At 43.0% G+C, this 16,698-nt stretch overlaps 3 protein-coding genes and 1 long non-coding RNA gene across 5 annotated transcripts in view; 1 reads left to right on the forward strand and 3 right to left on the reverse strand.

Annotated features, from left to right (window-relative positions):
• The window catches only part of ubxn1 (UBX domain protein 1), a 38,577-nt gene extending 33,051 nt beyond the window's left edge, over positions 1–5,526 (reverse strand). Inside the window, exon 1 of the mRNA XM_078954088.1 lies at positions 5,515–5,526. The gene's annotated coding sequence lies outside the window, so the exon portion shown is untranslated. The remainder of the gene's footprint in view (positions 1–5,514) is intronic.
• si:ch211-168f7.5 (uncharacterized) lies at positions 1,092–12,990 on the forward strand. Its single transcript, XM_011480029.4, has 4 exons — positions 1,092–2,726; positions 7,575–7,767; positions 8,564–8,797; positions 9,784–12,990. The coding sequence occupies exons 1-4, from the start codon at positions 2,445–2,447 to the stop codon at positions 12,297–12,299; spliced, it is 3,225 nt and encodes a 1,074-aa protein (XP_011478331.1). The 5' UTR covers positions 1,092–2,444; the 3' UTR covers positions 12,300–12,990.
• On the reverse strand, positions 6,702–7,670 carry LOC144994865 (uncharacterized). The gene is made up of 2 exons (XR_013658537.1): positions 7,534–7,670; positions 6,702–7,094 (listed from the first exon to the last, which is right to left on the reverse strand). It is a non-coding gene; the product is annotated as an uncharacterized LOC144994865 (long non-coding RNA).
• Position 12,991: 1 nt separating the features above from the next.
• On the reverse strand, positions 12,992–16,098 carry ttc9c (tetratricopeptide repeat domain 9C). 2 transcript variants are annotated; one of them, XM_004073166.5, is made up of 4 exons: positions 15,960–16,098; positions 14,842–15,223; positions 14,557–14,739; positions 12,992–13,572 (listed from the first exon to the last, which is right to left on the reverse strand). In XM_004073166.5, the coding sequence occupies exons 2-4, from the start codon at positions 15,173–15,175 to the stop codon at positions 13,430–13,432; spliced, it is 660 nt and encodes a 219-aa protein (XP_004073214.1). In that variant the 5' UTR covers positions 15,176–15,223; positions 15,960–16,098; the 3' UTR covers positions 12,992–13,429. The 2 variants fall into 2 exon arrangements, with proteins under 2 accessions (XP_004073214.1, XP_004073215.1); XM_004073167.5 differs by having other exon boundaries at positions 14,842–15,177; positions 15,960–16,087.
• Between the last annotated feature and the right edge of the window lie 600 nt (positions 16,099–16,698).

The raw sequence follows: 16,698 nt of genomic DNA on the forward strand, positions 1-16,698 counted from the left end.
GAAAAAACACGACAGCTTTGTTTGTACTAGTTTTTATTTCAACTTTATTCAAAGGTCTTAAAGTTTGGAATTATTTTTGATCAAGAAGAACTAATGGTTATTGAGCCAGTTTAGAAAACTTCACAAAAAGGGTGAAGCAACCTCAAATCATTTTGATTGGAATCTGTTTTATGAGTCCATTAATTACTTGCAGAATGTAATTGAGACACTTTAAGCTCCAAACATGGTAATCCTGCTCATTTCAAGCAGAGGAACATGACAGAAAAGTCCTGGAATGGAGAGTGTTTTGAAAAATGAAGACGATTGTTTATATTTTTTGAACTAATTATTTATATTCTTTGTCTTTCTTTCCACAGATTTGGATCTGACCGTTTATGTGTGTTTTTTAAGGGATCATAAATCAGCTGGATCTGATGATGTTGCGATTGAACCGCTCAATCCTATACCGCCCTCTGCTGGTTGAAATAAGGAGCTCAGTCCTGTTTTATGTAAATTCTCGTAAGTGATCCCCCCTCCCCACTGAAACTTCTGAAAAAAATCTTCATTTTCAAGATTAATTGAAGTTCAGAGGAACATGTGACATAATTAAACGTACATCTATTAAAATGTCCAAAAGATCGTTTTAAAATAAAAACAATGAAAAGATGAAATTATGCAAACGACACACTTCTATGAAATGCATCTACGGCTTTTTGAAAGGCTTCCAGGTTCATTTTTAACAGAACAAAATCCTGCTGATCAACTTCCCTGAATTTATTCTAACATCTGAGATTGTAGATTTTTAATCCCCTAGATTATCAAACCAGATTTGTCCAATGATGATCCATCTTTTTGGAAATGTTTTTTTCTCTCCAAGCAAACAAAACAAAACAAGTCAGCTTGGCTTTTTTGATGTAGGGTTCCCAAGGTATAAGATTTTTCATACAACTGTATTAATTTTATTAATTAGTTACAGGATTTTCACAAATGTTCATCCATGACAACTTGTTAAAGCTTGTCTTAATTGTATTTTTCCCTGGAATCTATAGAATTCCAACAGTAGCTGGAAAAGACTTATTACCCCAACAAAAGTTGAAGTCCCACCAATGGGTCATCTTTTTATTTGTTGTAAAAGTGTGGTCTTTTAAATATGATTATGCCATTTTTAGCCAAAAAAACAAAATAAACCTGTATCATTTCTGGAACAGTTTCTGCAGAGCGGCAGTAGTTGAAGGCAGGACGGTGGGCACGGAATAAGCTTGCCTCCACATCCCGTCACCCATCTGTTTACACTCTCCCCCTCTAGCTGACAGCCCCTAACACCCTAAACTTAACATTACTGATGCAACACAAATGGTGAGTAATATTGGAAGTAGAGTTTTGAGCCAGGAAAACAAAGATGTTTAGCAGTGGATGCATCCGAATAAAGCAAAGCAGGGAGTTTGTGGCCTACCCATTGTACTTTGTATGTAACAACAAGAGTTTTTGTCTGCTTCTGATTCATCTTGAATTGTGTAAAGAAATACATTGTAGTGAATGTTTGTGAATGTAGCTTCTTGTCACAGCTACAAGCTTTTTCCAATGGGATTTGTGCTCCTGATTTATGACAGTTTAAATTAAGAAGCTTAATTTTCTTTATAAGTGTCCTTCATCATGAGAAAAATGCCACAATAACATGATAAAGACACCAAGAACAGATTTTCATTGGAGTGGGTCTTTAGGTAGATGGATGGATGGATGGTATTTAGTCCATTTATGTCAAAAAGGGTTACAAACAAATATGAGCAAACAGATTATACGTATCAAATGTTTACAGCAGGAGGAGAAAAATCCAGAACATATCGTACTTCTAATAATCTCATTTTACTAAATCATTGCCTCAAACCCCGAGGAAACACCCTCTATCCATTTTTTTATTAGCTTCAATACTTTGATTTAAGCAAAGGTCCGTCAGCTGAAGTGAACAGCCTACAGGGACGGTGCAGCAGCGGAGCAGCAGGGGTCACTGGTCCGGTGTCGGTCCTCTGGTATGTTGCACATTGAAGTTGGACAGTCGGGGGTGGAGGGCGGGTGGTGGTGGTGAGGGGCATGGTCATGCCCTTGTTCGAAAAAACTTGTCCATCCAATCAGCGCGCGGCTCTCGGCAGTGGCTCCCCCCTTTGGTCCCTGCACCCACATGTAACGTTATAGCCCCCTGCCAGTGCGTGCTTTGTGTGGCGGCTTGGAGGACGGACAGTCCGGACTTCAGAGGTTCCGACGGAGGAGCGGACCATGGACGAGCGCTGGCCGTCTTGAGGTTTCCTCCTCCCGCCGCTTTGCGCGCTGCGGCTGCGCGGCGCTAACGGGCAGATTTCTCGGCTTTAGTCATTTGGCTGCGATGTTGCGCTGCGTCGCTCCACCCGGCGCGGGACCCTAGTCCCCCCATCCACCTTCATTCATCCGCGCTGGGATCCTGACGCTGCGCCATGGCCGCCCGCCGCAGCTGCGTGAACTCGCTCTGGTCCGGCACCGAACGCGTGCGCATCGCGGAGCGCCTCAGGGCGACGCTGGCCGGGGTGCTGGAGCTGGAGGTGCTCAGGTGCAAACACCTGGCGATGGTGGACGCCGCGCTGGCAGACAGAGAGGAGCCGCGCGCGGAGGAGGAAAAGGAGGAGGAGGAGGAGGAAGGGAGCGGAGTCCCAGAGAGTCCCGCTCCGACTCGCGTGCATGGCCCCGCGGGGGAATCAGCGGCATCCCCCGGGCAACAGGTCAGTGAGCGCGCGGCCCGGATCTCTCCATGACGACACGATTAAACATGAATGCGGGTTGATGGCCAACAAGACAGTCCCTCTGCGGGCCTGCAGGCAGATCTGATCCCTGCCTGGTGGCGCGGAGCTGCACAGAGAGCCGGTGGAGATGGTGCCAAAGAGCATCCAAGCATGCAGGCACGGTCATTATATTCAGCTGCGGTCACACAAAGTTAATGTCATTTAGATCAGGCAACCGGAAACAAACTACTGTGAGGGCATCACTGTTCAGATCAAACCAGGTATGAAGGCAACAATGCATAAGTTTAAAAGTTTCTGTATCCCTTCAGCTTCACCGTCATCAAGGTCATCACAGTTTGCATTCAGGAGGTCTCCATGGTGCCTCCAAGCAGTCCCTCAATATAATGAAACGAGTTTATTGAAAAAACAAATCTGAAGCTTAAACATCAAGATAAAAAGAAATGTTCAAAAAGCAGGAACCGATTTTAGTGGAAACTCTTTGTTTCATTTGAAATATGAAGGAAGGATTTTGGGGGGTTCTTGGGTGGAAGACAACATCTAAAAATGATTGCAACCCATCTGAAGAGGTCATTAAAAAATCTCACCAAGTTGATCATTAACTATTTAAAACGACGAAGTTCCACTGTAAGAACACAAACATGAAGAAAGTGTTTCATAGCTTTTTCTTCTTTCATCATACTATAGGAGTGTCTCCAAAACAAGCTTGATTTTTGTAAATTTGGTTCAGTTTCCCACTGATCAAATTCCCCTGTATTGTTGAGAAAAATACACGTTATTTATGTTTTGTGACCATTAAATCATTCATTTCTTAAATATGTAGGGAAAATATTTGAATTACACCAGTGTTATATTTTTCTGTTTGTAAAAATTTTATTTAATTTTGACGTCAGCACATCCACCTTGTGTCAAAGCAGAACCTCATGCTGCAGCAGATTTACTTGCATTAAAAATGCAAGAAAATCAAACATGGATTTCTTTATCATTATGACTTTGGTGCGTCTTCCTTTTACTATGACAACACTGGTGAAATATTTCATTTTACAACGCAAAATGATATACTTTAAAAAATGTTGCCTCAGAACAGCAACTAGACACACTGATGTGCAACAACAGATAAGAATATGTGGTCAGAATAATTTAAGATCATTCTAAATATCAACCACCACAGAAGTAAAAAAAAAAAAAAAACTTTATTACCCAAAACTGTAAACCTATTATTTATTGAAGTTCACATTTTTCTTCAAAGAGCCACAATGAAGGGATGACAGAGCTGCATGTGGATCTGGAGCCTCAGGTTGCAGTCCTTTGCTTTAGACTAAAATAAATGGGAAAGCCAACCACAAAAAAGGGCAGTTGCATGACTAGAGAATAATACACTGTTACATAATATTTATATGAGCTCCTCTGGACTGCAGAACAAAGCAGAGACCGCCTCCGTTTTCCTCAGTGCAAGGACAAAAATTACTGTCCAATTTGGGAGAGGGCATCTGCATGGAAACGCGCCTCCTTATGTGCTGCTCTTCCTCACCGCCCACAAGCCAACATCTCAGCAGTTCCTCCCGAGGCGCTGAGAAGTCCTGCGGGGAGGCTGAGCATTGCTCATTCTCACCTCTGAAGGGAGCCGATGCTGGAGTGGAGCCGGCCGGGCCAGCCTTTTAGAAACAACAACAAAAAAGAGGAGACCCACCGCTGATGTTTCCACACATTTAACCCCAATTCATATACAGGAAAGAACCAGGAAAAAAAAATGGCTAAACATTCTCTGCAAATGTTTAAACTCACTTCTTGAAGAAAGTTGTAGACTAACATTCACCTAATTATCTCTATATTATAAATTCAAATTGGGACTTTTTCTCAGGGAGGGAGACTGAAGGTTAAAATATTGACTTTCACGCTTTTTTTTATATTTCCAGAACATCACTGTTATTATTTAACAAAAATATTTTAAATTGCATTTGAATATCTGGCCTTTTTGAAGCACACGTTCACCAACAGACCTTGGTTTGGACTAAACAGCAAATTTATTAACTCTCCATTTGTTTCTTTCTCCATCCTAGAAAAAATCTCAGTCTTTTTAGAGTCTTCTGTTTGGTGGCCTTGAAGTGCAAATCACATAAAGTAATCACTCAATGCAAAAATGAAGATCACAACAACAATTAACCCCTTGATGCTTATTGATGCAAATATGTAGCTAACTACTTCAGCTCAAAAATGACCTTCATTTAGCATCTACTGGAAAGCAAAAACATGAGTGATTTTTCTTTGTCATAGCTGAAAATAAATCCAAACCTCAAGAGGTTAAAAAAGCAAGATGAATAATATAAAACAACAACATTGGAAAATTACAGAATAACTTCAATAAAAGTAAAGTAACATCGAGTTAAAATACTTTTCAAAACTTTCTAAATTTGGTGCTTTTTGAGTAAAAAAAATTAAAGCAAATAAAAAAAGTTTATCCTCAAAAAAGTTCCAAAAAATGAAGAAAGCAGTTCGACCTAACAAAGCAGCCATAAGGTTGAGGTAATGAGCAGTGTGTGCGCCTCTACAGAAGGTTGTTTGTCTTTAAAGCAGCCCTGGAAAGCATCACCTTACATCCAGGGTCATTATCCAGACTTTTGGAGAGGAAAAGGCCTCCTGTTCTGCCCCTGGAGGTCTCTGAGCTCCCAGAAACGGTCTGTCATGTTGACTCTTTCTTCTACAAAAGTTCATCCTGAAGGTTGTAGAAAAGCTGGAGATGCACGGCGTGGGCTATGTACATCTCAGTGGCACATTAGTTATGCATGGAACAATGAACACCAGGCAGTGTTAAGGTGGAAAGATGCTTCCATCCATGCAGCGACCTCCTGGATCTGTCTCGCGGTGACATCATGTAGGGATTAAGAGGAGGTGTGCTGCGTGTGCAGCTGCAGCAGCATCATTATCCAATCGACCCGTACATTTCCTGCACATTGCTCCTGGGGGGGGGTTTGCATGAAGGAGGATCATATTACTGTGCAGACTTCCACCCTCATCTCTATGATCTGATCATGCTCTCCCTGTATATTCTCTGAGGTGGCGTGCGTGGTGTGTGCACGCTTGTGCACTCAGTCAGCTTATTTCAGAACTTCATGGTACAGACTGAGTGTTCAGACGAGGTTGAACGTTTCTGCGTATTGTGAGTCTGTGTGGGAGGAGAACCGAGCGAGAGTTGGAGAGTTCTAGTAGCTATGGAGAGGAGAAGGCAGCAGGCTTAAAGGATGTTGTAGAATTGGGTGGGTGTTGGAGGGGGGGGGGTATTTGTCGAGAGGAGCGTGGGAGAGGTGGGGGTCCTTCAAGATGCCCTTCTCTCTCACCCGGCAACCGCTCATTCCCTCCCCAGCTCACCCTCCTTTCACTGTGTGACTCACTGCTTCTCTTTTTTGCGTCCATCCTCGTTCTGGTCACCCACTCACTGTAGACCAACAGAAAAATGAAACGGGACAGGTTCTCACCGGGCTGAGAGCAAAGTGGGAGTTGGTGGGTGGGTGTGTAAATTGAACTGATTTGAGCCACTTTCCCCTTTTTTGCTGCTCACTCCATCCCCCTCTTCCCTTCTGCCGTCTCCGGCTGCTCTTTGTTACGTCATCTGTCCTCTCCCATTCTCCTCTGGATCCCCCTCCTCTCCTGTCAGCCCGGCAGTGAGTCACTACCTGCATTGTTTCCTCAATAACAAGGGGATTGATCAGCGCAGCTCACAGTCTTTCTGTTGTCAGGGCTTGATCAGACTAATGCAGGGCTGCTGTCCTGGTGGAATGGGTAAGGGGATTTGGGGGGGGCTGCTAAACCATAACTAATCTGGGGAATGGAGGCACTTTACTAATGTGGTGATAGTTACTCCAGATTGTGAGACTGTCATTAAATCCGTGTTTTGTCTGTTTTTCTTGTGGCATTTTTTCTGATGATGTTGGACATTTATAAAGAAAATTAAGGTTAAAGTTGCATTTCTGATAATTTTTTTATTCAAATCACGAATCAGGAGTAGACAAAAAGATGCCATTTAAAAAAGACAAATACATCCGTCCTTGTTTTCCTTGCCATTTTCACGTTATGTTGGGGGGTGTGAGAGACTGTAAGCTAGCTGGAGAGAGTGTACACAAAGAGATGATAGGAAATGAGTGCAGGCTCACTTCTGCACCAACAGTCCCTCCCACATGTCAGAGGTGAATTTCTAATGAACTCCTGCCACTCTGCAGAAACCATCTCCCAGAAAATAACACGTTTCTTGATTTTGGCTAAAAACTGCATGTTGTTGATTATCCTTTGGCATATTCCTTCAGGGGTCGCCACGGCGAATCAACTTGGTTTGACAGAGATTCTCACATTGGATGCCTTTAATGACAAAGACATAAAGATGGCTGGTTATAGAGTAGAGGATGCAGAAGAAAGGGTGAGATGGAGGAAGCTTATTCACTGTGAATAATAATTAAAAATAGAAGATGATCAACAAAAAAAGATGATCGGAATGGGACTTTAAATATGACTGGGAAGTAAGATTTTGAGCTGGAATATGTTTTTCTAATAGTGATACAAAAAAACTGCTTAATGCAGTTAGGAGTTTTGTTTCTTTCTTTTTGTGGATGATTTGTCATAAAGTTTCTAATTTGTAAGTATCTGTAAAAAAATCTTTTGAAAGGCAAAAGCTGTTCTTGTAACTGAGAGAAAGATCTGGCATGTTCATGGATTAAAAATAAAAGGTTTTACAGGAAACTCATTAATTCCTCACTGAAGATGTGTCTATCTGAAGATGCTCACCTGTCAATGACCTTACCAAGTTTTTTAGATTGTGTTCTGTTTTTCTTTTCCCTTCAGGCTGCCTCCCCGTCGCCCTGTCTGAGCTCCTCAGAGGACCCAGAGGAGGCAACAGCCCACGGCTCCTCTGTGAAAGTCAGTAATTCTCGGTGGTCGGCTCTGTCCTGGGACGCCCCGTCCGACCTGCTCTCCCCTCCAACCCCGGACGCGGCTGGTTTGCTCCACTTGGACTGCGACTCTCGGCCGAGTTCAGGTAAACACGCCTCACGGAACGTGCTCCGCTGATAACCTGTGTGACTTGTAAAGCCACCAACACCTTCCTAAATGACTGCACCCTAACCTAAAGATATTCTTCATTAAACATTAACCCAAATCTTTTCCTTTATTTACCTGCACTCTGTATGACATGACCCTGGCTCATTTATTTTCTGCCCTGTCATGAATTCTTGCCCAATATGGGCAATATTCTCTATCTTTCCTCTTTTTGCTGCACATAAAAAGCATCAAATCCCATACTTCAGCTCATGACGGAAGTCTACATTTTCATATGTATGGGCTACACAGCAGCTCTAAGATTTCTCAAATGTAACAAACAGGATTAGTTACAGATTAAGATCAATATAATCAATAAACTGCAGCTTCACTCTTGGAGCATGTGATCAAAGCAGTCCTCTGTGCAGGAGTTTGAACTTTTTCTGGAACAAAAATGAAATGTGTAAAAGTAAATGATGTAAATGTAAGTACAGACATAGTTAAATACACACAAACCCTACAGCTGATGGCACAAAGGACATGGCTTCTTCCATGTCCAGTTTATTTGTCTGAACTCGCAGAATTAGGACATGTATCTTTCGTAAGAATGTTTCTGAAGTTTGAGTTTCTGTAGGCGATGCCTCATCTCTGTTTGTCTTCTTTTTACTGCCCATTCATTCACGTAGACACCCAACATCAATTCTTCCCATGCAGCAGCCTCTAAAACCTCTCCAGCTGCCTCTGATTCACCGTGCTGGTTGTTTGTTGCATTCAGACTACCTTTCTTTTTCTTAAAGGGTTCTATTCGGTGAGTGGCAGCTCCCTGTCAGACTCCAGCTACTCGGTGTCCAGCGATGCGGCCCATGGAGCGGGGCCAGCGCCTGGCAAACCTCTGAAGCTGTGGGAGCAGGCTCCTGAAGCGGCGAACAACACTGACATCCTGTGGTCAGAGGATGCGACGCTACTGCACCAGTCTGTTCCAGACAACAGCCACGAGGACCCCCAACCACCTGGAGGGACTCCAGTGTCAGGTGCAAATCAACCAAATGTCCTCTCATTTCATGTGTAAATTTTTAAGAATATTTAGTTCAGAGAAGATTCTCGAAGTAGATAATTGAAATTCTTTTAAAGACCCACTCTGATGGAAATCATGTGTTATTAACATTTGGCATTTTCTGTGACACAATATAAAGAAAACGAAGCTTCAAATAGCATTTCAGAGTATTTTTTTATTCGAGCTTGTCATTGTGACGTAGAACTTACAATCAGCAGGGAGAGCGTGCAAACAGATGCGTGATGGGAAGCGGGGGCCGGATTACTCCCGGCCACAACTCAGAGACAAATTTCCAATGAACTCCTGCCGCTTTGCAGAAACTGTGTACTAGAAAGAAGTAGGTTTTATTTGACTAAAAACAACAAATATCCTAGTTAAAGGACCACTGAGAAGACTTTAACAATAGATCAAAAGATGATCGGAGTGGGACTTTAAAACTATAAACATCATCATCACCAAAATTTTTATGCCTGCGGACAGATGAAAAATGTAGCGAAGTATAAACCAAAATAGATTTTTCATCAAACTTTGCTTCAAGCAGGTCTGTGAAACCACCATTTCTTTTGGAAAGGTGGAATCTTAGTTCCTCCTCTTGGCCTTCACCCTTTACTGAAACATTTGTTTAGTCCTAAAAGAAGGAGTAATGAAAAAGGAATTTAGGCAACACTCCAAAACTACTTCAATTCTATCAATAGCTTTTTAATGCTGAAGTGAATCAACCTCTCTTGTCAGAAAACGAGTGAATGGTTGATGAAATTCCCCTTCTTGATAAGACAAACACTTTTCTACACCAAAACCTCCTGTTTTTAGAGAACAAAGAAATCATTTTACAAGCAAGTGCAAGCAAAGGGGCAAGGCTAAGAGGAGCATTTAGAAATTCCTCCTTAATAGTCAAACAAAAAATGACCACAGACCGGCTGAAGACTGAAGATTGGATTCTGACACTTTCCTCTCTCTCCATAGCTGCCAGTGACCCTGAGGCAGATGGTCTGAGCTTTCTCTCAGATTTTTGCTCAGGATTTGGTGACTCCCTCATTTCCTCTATTGTCCAGCTTCTCAACCCCGCCTCTTCACCCACATCATGTTGTCCGAACACTAAGCTGGACCCCCGTTACTGCACTGACCTGGTGTCTCGTCGGACCAAAGAAGTGTACTCCTACCCAAGCCCGTTGCATGCTGTTGCCCTTCAGAGCCCCCTTTTCACCTCCCAGGACCTATCAACCTCTACTAGCCCAGAGGGAGGTCAGGATGATGAGCAGGTAGAGTCAAACACTGAAGCCGCTGAGCCCACACAGGCTCGGCAATCCGCCACAAAGGCGTCCATCACCCATCTGGAGCAGTACATCTCTCAGCTGGTTCGACAGTACCGCGGTTGGGTGACCGCGTCTACCTCTGATCTGACTTCAGCGGCCAACGCTTGTCCAGTCAAGCATGGAGGTCTTGGTAAACCTGTTAAGACCCACGGTTCCACTCAGTCCTTGTCTGCCTTTGAGGGCCTCAGTACACCCTCCACCCTGCAGGGGGGAAGCTTCACACCCAACAAGTCGCTGCTGGGGAACTCAGCCAGAGTCAGCCTCAGCAATGCGGGAAAGAAAGCCACAAGGAACTCCATCAACCTGGGCAATCTTCCCTCTGCAACTGGAGAAGATCTGAACATCAATCTACACCTCAATCTCAACTTGAACTTGACTCCGGGTTTAAATTCCAGTCTGGGGGTAGCAAACAGTTCCAAAAAGGGAAGTTCTGGAGCCCTAAGAGACAATATTTCTCCAACTTCCACCACGTCCTCCTTCTCCTCCGCCACACCCACCCCTGCACTCAGAGCTCGATCCAGAATCTCCACTTGCCCGGGCAGCCTGTCTCACCGCAGTTCCCTGGAAGTCCCGTCCAGCTCAGGCGCCAACACTGGGTTTGGATCTTCAGCTTTCTGTCGCTCCCTAGACTGGAGCAGCTGTGAACAACTTGATCCGGGACAGTCCGTGTTTGATACAAACGCTACGTCCGCCCCGGGGTCTCAGCGCAACAGCTCCATCCCAGACACAGGCACTAGCATCAGGGTGAGTGAAGACTCCTCAATGGTTGAGGAGATCTCTCGCCTCTCTGGCCTGTCCAGGGCAGTAGTTGTTGGACTCATGGAGCAAGGCGTGGAGCTGGATATCGAATGTTTCCAAACAGATTCTGCTGGTGAGGTGAGGAGTCACAGTAAAACTCGCCTGGCGACACAGATAGATTCGCCGCATGACTATGCCCGACTCGCTGAAGTTAGTCCTCAGAGACCGATCCAGCTGTCTCTCAGTGTCACCCACTCCCCGCAGTCCCAGGCCAGCCTCACGCCTCCTCTGTCCCATTCCAGCAGTCCCATCCTTCCTTACCAGTCAATTCATCTTCCTCCCCCCCATTACTTACCCCAGCACCACCACAGCCCCTCTCCATCTGAACTCCCATCCTCCACATGTTCCTCACCTGCTTCCCACCCCATCCCAAGGTCTCACTCGCCTCCTCGACCTATCAAGCCATCCCTTCTGGGTTCCACCTCCCTCTCCGTTTTCCGACGGGATTCGCCTTTCCAGTGCTCCTTGCCGCACGGCAACACCAGAACGTCCCCCCTGGAGCACAAAGGCATTCAGCCAAGAGGCGGATCGCTTCGGCAAAGTGGAGGCGGCGGCGATGGTGCCAGCAGGTGGGTGAGGATGGAGGGAGAGGGACTTTACAGAGGAAAGCACGCCTCCCATAAGCTAGTCAGAGCCGCCACTGTAAGCAGCTACGCCAGGAGAGAGGACTACAGCTCTGTTTGGGCAGAAGAGGAGAAGATCCGGTCCGCTGCAGAGACGCCCAGAAAGTCCCCCAGCAAGCTCTGGAGAGGGTTGGAGGGACGCTTTTGGAGCAAAGAGTCAGAGAGTGAGAAGGAGGAGATGGACAGAGCTGAATACGGTTACAACATGATGAGGAGCAGAGCTGGAAGCTGGAGGAGAGATCAGCGGAGAATGAAGGTTTCAGGAGACAGGAAACCTAAAGTGGACAACTCCCCCATGTTGTTGAGGAAAAGGGGGAAGGAGGACGGTGAAAGACGCAGCTCCAGTCTCAGGCTTTCTAGAAGGGCTCTTTTCAGGAGTGAGTCGCAGGGCTTGCTAGTACCGGGTAACCACAGCGAGGGGGCCACAAAGCGGGCACACTGGGTCTCCTCCTTAGACTTAGGGCAGGGCAGCATGGGGGTCCGCAGAGACGAGGGAGTCCACCTGCTGAGAGCAAAAGGCAACGACAAACGCCTCTCTTCAACCGCCAGTCTCTTTAACCTCTCCCACTCTCAGAGCCTTGAGGGCAGCTGTCAGTCACTTTCCCCCCTGTCCTCCCCATCTTTTTCACCCTCCCCTCCTCCCCGGATGCCCCTCCAGCGCTCCCGATCCTTGAGAGACTTGGGTAGGAAAGTGTTTGGCTCCATGAGGTCCTTGAGTCTCAAAAGAAAGCCACCCAAGAAGTGACTACCGCGTCGTGAAATTCACATCACAGCAGACGCATATCTGATCCGCCTCCGTCAAAACCGTTTTATCGGTCAGATGTGATGTAAACACCACTTTCTGTTTGATTGGACATGGACATGACAAAGAGATCTCCAAAACTAGTTTAGTTAAAAAAAAAAATCAGATCTAATGATGGAACTTCTTCTCAGGCATATCTAATCAGAAAAACCCGCCTTTGCTTTCCCAACACACCTTCACTGTGTCATTTTTAGAAGTTGGACACATATTTAGGAATCTCTCTTTACACGTTTTTACTGCAGGTTTTCTAAGGACCTTACAGCCAATCTAAAATACTCTGGGATATAATTGATTAAAAGAAGCTTCACAGTACACCAGTCGACCGCCCCATGAGTATGGATGTGTACAGGCATACTCCGTATGGATGTGTACAGGCATACTCCCACTCTGCATGCATCTCTGTAACTTGTTTGGTGACTATAGCTATAGTGAGAGTGTGATACTTCTTTGATCTTTGGCAATACTGCCTCATTGGTACAATCATACTGGCCAGAAGATGACCAAAAGCAAAGCAAATACTCTTTGAAATTAATATTTTCTCAGGATTTTAAAATATATATTAAACGAATTATTGTATGAAATAAAGTTGTGGCTTCCTGTGGCAAATGACTAATAAAAAAAGCAGATAAATGAACTTGTTCCGTGTCAAAAAATGTCATTTATTTTCTTTTCATTTGGTGAAAAACAAACTGGAATTGAATCCAAAGTATTTTCCTTTGGACCACACAGATGTCACATTCACGTCACTGAGCTGATAACTGCAGTCATGGAGGCATTTGATTTGCATATAAAGAGTCTCCTTAGCTTTCACAGGCATGGATTACTGGACTATCGCTCATTTTCACGTTGCTAGGAAACCAATCATCCTCGACTTTCTATTTTCAGCTTCAGCATATTTAGGGTCTGAGGGACTCTTGTAGAGTATTCTGCACAAACATTCATCTGTATATTAGAACTCAAAAAATTGATAGTCTACTGGATCATTCGTCTTGACGGTGTGAAGTCTCACTTTGAGTTCAGGCTTTGTTTGGCACTGAGCAGCTTTTTTCCTCTCCCTGTAAACTGTTGTTCGCTCAGTTGGTTTGGTTAATTTCTTCTTCGGTGCTGCTGTCCTTCTGGATGGAGGCAAACATGCCTCGGTACAAGGCTTTCTCTTTTTGAAGCTCCCGATTTAGCCTCTCTTCTGCCCTCTGCAGATGCTTGCGCACGTTGGCATCTGTGATAGAAATGAAAACGTGAAAAGAACCATCCTTCATGGACGTTTTTACACCAATACCCAGAATGGAGCCATCTATTCAGAAAAGAATGATTTCCCATTTGTGATTGTCTAATGCCACAGAATCCAATTCAGGTTAGTACAATCTGAAATAAAAAAGGCTTCTTGTAGTTGATGACTGATGTAAAGAAAAACATTAGTCGAATTTTAAGACTCAATTTAATAAAAATGTTGTTTTTGCGGTTTCTTAACATGTTCTTGTAGCATTTTTCACATGATGGAATGATTTATAAGGAAAATTAAGCCTAAAATTGCATTTCCAAATATTTCTTTATACAAATTGTGGTGTATCAGGAGCAGACAAAGAAAATGCAGTGAAGTAAAATCTTATGCGCCACAATATTCCTGCTTTGTTTCATTCAATTAACCATTTTTCTCTAATTTAAATTGAGGGCTTTGCTGTAAATAGGCCAAAAAGGCCCAGACCAAAAACATTGAAACTAATCATTTTCATTTATAAGGAGGCCTAACAAGATACAAACAGTGGATGATAAATAAAGGTTTTAGTTTGTTTTATAGCTGATTTAAGATATGGCTCAAAACTGCCCCGTTGCCAAAAGGCACAGTAACAGAAAGCTAACAGAAGCAAGAAATGTACCTGAACTCACTGTAATTGTCTTTTTCAGTTGTATGTTTATTATGATTATTACTATCTATAAAGCAAACCCTACTGTTATTTCAATGCCAAGATGACTGATCAATTTATCAAATACAAATCTGTTTTTAATAAGTACTATTTACTGTTATTTGGCTTTGAAATTTCTCATTTTCCAACTTTGCTCTACATTTTTAAATCAATATGCAACAAAAAAAAAAGTCAAACAAAAATTCGGTAACTTTTCATTAACACCATTAACATTGCAGGATTCCCAAGGATTGTGCATAAAGGTTAGTTGCTGAAGTTCTGATGATTGTTCCTCTTACCATGAGGCTGCTCTGTGCAAGCCTGGGTGAGGTACTGTTTGGCTGCCTGTGCGTCTCCCATCTCTAGTGTGGCTACGCCTGCCCTGTAGAGCGCCTTGATGTTGCCTGGTTGCCAGTGCAGCACTCGCAGACTGTACTCCAGCACTCGGGCGTAGTCGACTTTCTGTCTTTGCAGCAAACACGCTGAAAGAGGCACATTTACAAACATTCGGGTGAGTGTTTCATATCCAGAATTTCTACTTTATCTGAGTAGTCTATTGATGCCATCTGGTCACATTGATCTACCAGCTAAGTTGTTGTAGCAGTCCACTTGTATGCTTCTCAATAAAGCCTCCAGTTCCGGCGCCAGAGCCGGTTTTTCAGGTCCAAACCCTCTCACGGATGTCATCACCTCAGGGTCCAGGCTTCGGAGTATCAACAGAGCCCGGTGGTAACGACCAATGGCTGAGCGAATGTTTTTGCCTTTGTAGAAAGCATTTCCTTCTGCTTTCAGTTGAGCTGCCTCTTCCAGCAAAGCACAGTCCGGCTTAATGGAAGACCTCCTGAATCCAGGAAGACTGGATTCTGCTGCTGTCGCCCCCTGTCCGTCCAAACCACAGCCTGTTGCTGAAGCCTCCATGCCTGAGTTACCAGTTAAGAAAGGATGTCCTGGTGATTATTATTACACCTAAAAACAATGATTAAAAAAACTGATGTTTAATGACAGATATATAATGAATAAATATTATCTGTTGTGAGAAGAAAATACTTTTCAATTGCAGTTTGTAGTTTCACATCAAAAATTACTTTGTGCATTACAATCTAAATCAGCAACAACACTAGAATAGTGAGGATCTGTTATTTCATCCAGGCTGAACTTGTGATAAGGAAATGGTCAAACTCCAAACCTAATTTTGAACACTTTTTGCAGGAATTAATGCAATATATGTTAAAATCATCCAACAAATTCATACAAAAAAGGCAATGTCATTTTCGAAAAGGTACTTTAAGTTTTAAAAACTTTGTAGATTATGTTAAAACATTTTTGTGATGCTCCCCTTACAGTGCCTACATATAAAGGTCTGCATAGATTTTTTTTCTTTCCCCCTTGGCATCCACACGTTTGTTGTCCATGTTGTTTATAAATAAAGTTTTCAAAAGGTCAGCCTGGATTTAATTTAAAAAATTAATTTAATACATATTCTCTGACAAACAAATGTCAGATGACTCTTTTCAAAAAAGAAAAAAGTAACCCACTGCAACTAACTAACTTGTTTTGGTTTTCTTTTACTGCTAGTTGAGTGAGCAGCGTTACTAAGCTAACTTCGTCTCCAAACTAGGTTTTATAATGTTGAACACCATCATACCTTTATGTTAACAGTCTCATTCAAATAATATAAAATAAATAAATGTGACAGTCTGACCTTATGTTAGGAACGTAAACATGAACCAAAGGGTGACAGCTTTCCTCTGTCAGCGCTGCTAGCATAGAATGCTACTCCTCTTTTTTCTTCTTGCCCCCTGCTCTGCAGACACTCACTGCAGATTTGCGTGTGCTGCCCTCTACCGTTTGATATTATATATCACAAAGGTATGGCATGACTGGTCACATTTACGTGGTAGCTGGCTAAAAATCATACACTGTTTTACTGCACCATACTTTTTACTTATGTATATTTAAGTACTTTACTAGTTACTTTTTCCTCTGTTTGTAACACTTGTACATTGTTTCTACATGTACATTGTATCATTGACAAATAAGAATATAAAACGTTTGTTTATTTTTATCTGGCGATTTATTCTATGGTTTATTTTATTTTATTCCACAATCTCTCTTTATGTGGGAGTTTTTTTGTTGTTGACATTTCAGAGGTAAATGGTGAACCTGATCTCTGTAAAGGAGAAGTGACAAAAATAACTATAAACATTTATGCTTCACAAAAAGATCAATAGGAAAAATTGTATTTATATAGTATAGTATTATAGTATTTATTATTATAAATGAAATAAAGTCAGCTAATTGATTTCTGCCCTGGCTTCAATTATTCTGCTTCATTGGATATGTTGTTTAGGGAGGCCAAACAACCAATGACTTCTCTTCTCCATGGTTTTCCTCAACTGGAATATCAATGATTGTGCATTACACTCTCGGAGGATCTAATA

Source organism: Oryzias latipes, chromosome 10 (assembly GCF_053564925.1).
Source record: "Oryzias latipes strain Hd-rR chromosome 10, Olatipes_Hd-rR_3.1".
In the NCBI taxonomy this organism is placed as follows: Eukaryota; Metazoa; Chordata; class Actinopteri; order Beloniformes; family Adrianichthyidae; genus Oryzias; species Oryzias latipes.

What these genes read in the sequence shown, in the direction of transcription:
- ttc9c (XM_004073166.5), bottom strand. Translation starts at nt 15,175, where the DNA reads ATGGAGGCTTCAGCAACAGGCTGTGGTTTGGACGGACAGGGGGCGACA. An exon ending in CTGCTACAACAACTTAGCTG is followed by an intron (nt 14,740 to 14,841) that starts GTAGATCAATGT and finishes TGCCTCTTTCAG; the next exon opens with CGTGTTTGCTGCAAAGACAG. An exon ending in TTGCACAGAGCAGCCTCATG is followed by an intron (nt 13,573 to 14,556) that starts GTAAGAGGAACA and finishes TTTCTATCACAG; the next exon opens with ATGCCAACGTGCGCAAGCAT.
- si:ch211-168f7.5 (XM_011480029.4), top strand. Translation starts at nt 2,445, where the DNA reads ATGGCCGCCCGCCGCAGCTGCGTGAACTCGCTCTGGTCCGGCACCGAA. An exon ending in CGGCATCCCCCGGGCAACAG is followed by an intron (nt 2,727 to 7,574) that starts GTCAGTGAGCGC and finishes TTTTCCCTTCAG; the next exon opens with GCTGCCTCCCCGTCGCCCTG. An exon ending in CGACTCTCGGCCGAGTTCAG is followed by an intron (nt 7,768 to 8,563) that starts GTAAACACGCCT and finishes TTTTTCTTAAAG; the next exon opens with GGTTCTATTCGGTGAGTGGC.